Here is a 6000-nt window from a genome sequence, read left to right as displayed (position 1 = left end):
GAGACCTGTTGACGGCGATACGATCATTTGGACCCCGTGCTCGCCGTGTGGAAGAGAAGCCCGCCCAGGACGGCTTTAGCAGGTGAGGACCAAGGAGAAGGGGAGGCCATCCGGGCCTGGTGTAGCAGCTCCCAGGAGCCCAGGCAGCTCTGCCTTTCCACGTGCCGCCAAGTGCCGCGGCGGTCCTCACGGTCACGTCCCAGCAGGGCTGCTGTGCTCCCAGGCACCACACCTGAGGTCCTGGCAGGAGGAAGGGGCAAAGGCAAAGAGCAAGGCAGCCGCACCTGTCCATTTTTATTACAGCTTTCCCGGAAGACCCACCCAGCTGACTTCCCCGTCGTCTCATGGGCCGGAAGCAGGCCAATGGTCACTCCTAATTACAGGGAAGGCTGGAAAATCGCTACTTTTTACGTGCACATTGCTGTCCAGACAACAGTGGGGTTTTGTTAGCTCAGGCAAAGGTGGAATGGCCCGTGGGGAGGACTCGGCCCCCCGGCTAGATGTGGGGGGAGGGTGTCAAGTTTTCTGTGGCTCCTTGGAGACCGGCCCCAATTTCTTTCTCAATTTGAGCCTGTCGTGGGAACCAAGGAGAATAAGGACATGGTCAAAGCTGGCCTCTCTGTGCAGCGAGGTCGCCGGCCCGGGCGAGGCCGTCTCTGCCTGGTCCCTGGCGGCCCCACGCCAGTCGGTCGGTCGGGGAAAGGCGGGGCGATGGGCGAGAGCCTGGCCCAAGGAGCCCTGCCCCTCGGCGGGAGGAGGGACAGCAGGCGGCTCCAAGGCCCGGTCGGTGCCCCGCTTGGCCAGTGTTCACGGCACCAGCCCCCGGAGCCACTCCGCGCCAGGCCTGAGCACCCAGCCCTGAAGAAGACCCCCACTGCCTTCCCGGTCCCCAGGGAGCCGCGTGGTGACAGCAAAGGTCCCCGCCCCTCTGGCCTCAGCTGTAAACTGGGGACGCAGCGACACTCCCTCCGGGTGGTGAGGCCCAAGAGGGCGTGCGCACAGCTCCTGACCCAGGAGAGCACGGGGGGGGGGGGGGCGGGGGGGGCAGTGGCGGGAGCCAGGTGGCTGTGAGGTGAGGGCGGGACCGAGGTGGTGAGGGGGGCCACACGGCTCCGGGTCCCGCTCACAGCCGCAGGGCCCGCTGGAGCACACGCTCGTCCGCCGCCTCATGGGGCAGCGTCACCACCAAGCCCCCGTCCTCCTGCATCGTCTGGCAGATGATCTCGTAGGCCTTCGGGTTCCCGGACCAGCAGCGGCGGGCCACCTGCCGGCGGGGAGGGGAGAGGGCGTGCGGCGTTGGTGCCACGTCGGCGGCGGGTCCGTGGGTTCCCACGAGGCGTTCCCAGCTCACACCTCCTCCTCTCTTGGCCAGAAAACTGATCCACCCGCCTGTGACGACGTGACACTGGCCATCCTTCTGCCCGGACTCCTCCCACCCCCGGGCAGGGGCCCCAGGCCAGGCCCCCCGGCGTCGTCCTCAGAGCGCACGGACCTCGGCTCTGCCTTCAGACCTCTCTCCCGCCCGCTTCCTTCCCTCCACCTGGCCCAGCATCCTCAGGGCCCCCTGGACGGCGGCCTCGGCACTCCCCCCCCACCTCTTGCTGCCTTCCTGCCCCTCCCCACCTCCCCCAGCCACTCCCTCACTGCCTCACTGCCTTCAGGACAGGACCAGCCCCCCCTGCTGGGGCTCCACCCCTCCACCCTCCTGGGCCACCCAAGTCTAACCCTGGCGCGGGCTCCCAAGCCCCTCCCCATTCCACTCACATCTGCAAATACCCCCCATCACCCCCGACCTCGCATTTGTGCTGCTTCCCCCTTCAGGCCCGCCGTGGCCATCGAGAGGGATGCAGCCCCGCACCACACGCGCACGAGCCAGCAGGCACGCAAGAGACACCGCCTGGGCCGCCTGCGGACACAGGCTGGGCTGGAAAGAGCCCGGCCGGCCGAGATGCAGCCGTCTGAAGGGGAGGGAAACCCTGGCGGTGGCTGGCGGGGAGACACAGGAGCAGCGGGGGCTCCGGACTGTTTTCTGGGAGGAGGGCAGGGCACTGATGGGGAGGGCCGGGCGGTCACTCACTCCATTGGACACGTCCCAGCTGAGCACCATCTTGGCCTTTTGCTCAGCCTCCTGGGTCCCGTCCAGCACAAGGCCGAATCCCCCGTTGATCACCTCGCCCCTGCGAGAGGCAAAAGTTTCCCAGGTCACGCTGGGTCCGACCCTGCGAGGGGCAGGCCTGCTTCGGAGGCGCTGTCTGGGGAAACAGCCCTGCAGCCCGGAGCCTGCCTGTGCCGAATGGCCTGAGGGATGCAGGCTGCCCACTCGTGCCTCCGCGCTCCACCCACAGACCCCAGGCCCCCCTTCAGGGCCCCCACGTGTCGCCTCCGTGGGGGACGGGACCACCTCTTCCGTGGTTCCCGCTCTTCCACGTGGCTCTCTCTTCCTGCCGTCCTTCGCACTCTGCCTTCCTGTACTCGCATTTGGGGTCCTGATTGCTTGATTTGAGGGCCGACTTCCTTGATGTCCAGCATCTCTTGGACCACCCCCTCTCCCGGGTTTGGTGTGTTCTGGGGTCACGCGTGTCTTGAGGGCTGTCATTCGAATCTCATCATCCACGTGTGCCAGTGCCCGTCCTCTCCCACTGTCTGCCCCGCAGTTTTTCCCCACCAGCCACGGAGACTGCGTCCTTCCTGAAGCCCCTGGATCCGTCCTCACCCTCCACGTCTTTCTCAAAGGCTCCTGCCCAGCTCACATCCCTGACCCTCCAGCCCCTTTCGGTTACACACACGAAAGATTCGGAAACGCCCTCAGTCTTGTCAGCTCCTGCCAGGTTTCAGTGCCAGGCTCCTCTCCATGACCCCAAACCCTCAGGTCTCAGACCCTCTGGCCCCTCCGGCCTCACCCGCTTCTCTGCCCAGTTGGACCCTCCTGACAACCTCAGCCGGTTCCCACCAAGAGGGTGAGGACCCTCTGCCCCATCCCACCCAGGGAGCGGAAGCGGAACTCCTGTGCCCGGGCCCGCGTCCCTGCAGCCGGCAGCCCTGTGCCCGCGAACGGGCTCCCAGCACTTCCCGTGGCCCCTGTGGTGGAGAAGGCTCTGCACGGATTCAAGGTCATCACCACTCGCCTGTTAGAGGCTGGTGCCGGGGATCAGAGGACAAAGCAGGCGGCAGCCACAGTCCTCTGACCAGAGAGGACTTTCGGAGATTAGAACGACATCTTTCGTTTTGGTAGCCCGAAGCCCAGACGGTCAGAGGGCAAAGGTGCTCAGCCCCAGGTGACCTCTGCAAACCCTGCCTGGAGCAGTCCTGGGCCCAGGAAGACAGCAAGAAAGGAGGACCTGTATCTTGGAGCACTTGCCGGACAGAGAACGGTCCCGTGGAGAAGGACATAAAAGCAGAACCCTATGTCACATGTAACAAGAGTCAGTGCCAGATGTACTAAGGAAGGAAGTACTCAACGTTATAAGATGAACAAGAACATGCAACTCAGGAACAAGACCCTGGGAGAGAGCGACTCAAAGCAAAACAGCAGAGTCTGTAATTCTTGCCCACCAGCCCGGCAGCCCTGGGTTTCAGGCAGTGATACCGGCCAGGGCTGAAGAGGTTATGCAAACAGGAATCTTCATGCCGGGAACTGTGGCACCCACAACGCACACACAATAACGGTTCACGTTCACAGGAGGGGTGCCTCGGCGGGTCAGGGGGCGGGCCTGTCCTGGCTCCTTCACAAGTGACTGCGGGTGGGTTTGCTGGGAACCCCAGGCAGAGTGACACTCTGGGTGCAGCTGCCTCATAGGTGGGACCATCGAGATGATTCGACGAGTGTCTTTGGAGACACCCGTGCACAGGTCGCGCACCTTAGGCACCTTAGCTGCCGTGACTAATCTCCACCGCTAGCCCGCAAAGCATGCTGCTATCATGACCATTTGTCCAGGAGAAACAAGCTCCTTGGGGATCCCCGTGCACAGCCGGGTTCGAGATATGCTCTAGTGAGGAAACAGTATCAGTATCCGGATAAAGACGGTGCGTTTATTCCTCAAAGACGTGAGGCCCCGGGGCTGGACCGGGTGTGAGGACAAAAGGCGGGGACACAGGGACTGAGGGGAAGGCTCAGCACCGACGGTGAGGCCCGGACCCTCCCGCGCGGCTCCGGAACTGGCCGCACCCTCCCTGGAGGGACGGAACCACACAGTCTCTACGCAGCCGTCCAACCCGCCGAGACCAGGGACTGACTGCCGACTCTCCCGCCCTGCGCCCTGTCTAAAAGGAGCAGACAGCACGGACCGTGGGCCAGGCAGCACAGGACAGACCCCAGCACACAGTCAGAGCAGACTGGGCAGAGCAGGGACCGCAGAGCGACCCAGTGCAACACTGACCAGCTCGGAATCGGGGAGCCAACAGATAGTGGAAAAACTGAAAGCAAACTGAGAGGTATCAGCGTGGCTTATGACTTAGAAACTTGCTTTTCCACACAAGAAAGCAAAAACTATAGTTGGAGATGGAAGGAAGAACAGGGGTGGGACAGATTTTTCCCGCTGATTTTCGCGGGAAGGTTTGCAGCAGTATCTGTTGGATTAAACCATGCACGTGTGTGTCTGATGGATTATAGGTGAATCTGAGGCACTTTCCACAGGAGCCTTCGAGGGCGGCCATGACCAAGGGCCTCGGTGCCAGTGCCTCGCCGGCCGCACCCTGTCAGAGCCTAGGGGGCAGCCTGGCGGTGAGGGGGGACCCCGCTCTGGGAGCCCCGTGCAGGGTCAGCGGCGAGCAGTGTCCCGAGGCCTCGTGTCCTGCACGCTTTCTCGGGGGCTCCGTCCTGCCTTCTGCGGTCCTGTCACCAATGTCGTGAATCCAGGGACAACAGATCTGGGTCCAGATTCGGCTCCACCACCACCTCCGGCCCCCTTCAGAGCTGCTTTTGCACCTGCAGCATGACTCAGCAAATCCAGTGTCAAAACGCCAGGCGCTCTCTCCCGTCCTGGTTTTCCCCAGCCTGTGTCTCTGAAAGCACATGCGATCCGATCACAATTTCCATTCATGAGAGCCACCTGACTGGGCTGCAGTTTGGAATTCCGGCCTCGAAGGGCCCAAGGCCAAGCCAGTCCCCGGGGACGCTCTGGAAGCTGCAGCGTGAAGGACTTGGCTCTGGAGGGCAAGTCCAGGCTTGATCCGGCCAAACCGGGCTCAGAGGTCGGCTCAGAGGTGGCCGGGCCTGGGCAGCCCTCCTCCTCTGCGGGGCGACGGCGCCCCCTGCTGCTCTGAGCCGGGAATCCCGCGCAACCAGAGCTCCCCAGGCGACCCCCCCGCCCAGAGGCCACGCGCACAGGTGTAGCCCCAGCTGCCTGCTGCCTCAGTTTCCGCATCTGTAGGTGCATTTCTCTTGCAAGAGTAGGTGAGAGAGGGGATTCAAATGCTTGCCATGCGGTCCACTTGCAGTAAACATTAGTTATTCATCGTTCTTAGCAGCAAATGTGACATCATGGTTTATAACAAGAAAGACGTATTTGGTCTTTGTCCACTGCTCCTGGCACAGAGCTCCTGAAACCCTTGGAATCTCCTGTGCTGAGAGGGATGAAGGTGTCTTTCCTTATGTCGATGAGGTGACTCTGGGAAACCACCCAAGGATGGGGCTGGATGCCAGCGGAGCCACCGTGTGATCAGAGGCCTGGAACGTGGGTCCCGGCCCCTGACCTTCCGGGAGGGGAGCGGGGCTGGAGGTGGAATCAGTCACCAGGGGCCCGTGATGTAGCCAATCACGCCCGCGTAAGGAATCCTCCATAGAGACCCCGAAGGAGCGGGTCCAGAGAGCGTCCAGGCTGGGAAGCCAGAACGCTTCCACGTGCTGCCGTGCCCGGCCCCAGCCCCACAGGGTCCCTTTGGGTCCTCAACACGTGTATCTCCTCATCCGGCTACGGATTCACATCCTCTGATATCTTTTGTAATCAATCGGAAATCCAGTGAATACATGGGTTCCCTGCGTTCTGTGAGCTGCTCTGGCAA

The 6000-nt window shown here is 62.8% G+C and overlaps 1 protein-coding gene across 1 annotated transcript in view; it reads right to left on the bottom strand.

The window, feature by feature from the left end:
• Positions 1–281: 281 nt before the first annotated feature.
• The window catches only part of UROC1 (urocanate hydratase 1), a 36005-nt gene continuing 30286 nt past the window's right edge, over positions 282–6000 (bottom strand). Inside the window, exons 19-20 of the mRNA XM_059940544.1 lie at positions 2078–2177; positions 282–1264 (exon numbers count right to left, since the gene is read on the bottom strand). Of these exons, the coding sequence (XP_059796527.1) occupies positions 1124–1264; positions 2078–2177 (241 nt within the window). The 3' untranslated portion in view covers positions 282–1123. The remainder of the gene's footprint in view (positions 1265–2077; positions 2178–6000) is intronic.

This window comes from Balaenoptera ricei, chromosome 11 (assembly GCF_028023285.1).
Source record: "Balaenoptera ricei isolate mBalRic1 chromosome 11, mBalRic1.hap2, whole genome shotgun sequence".
Taxonomy (NCBI): Eukaryota; Metazoa; Chordata; class Mammalia; order Artiodactyla; family Balaenopteridae; genus Balaenoptera; species Balaenoptera ricei.
Note: the sequence above shows the minus strand (reverse complement) of the source record. Positions and strands in the feature narration are given on the sequence as shown.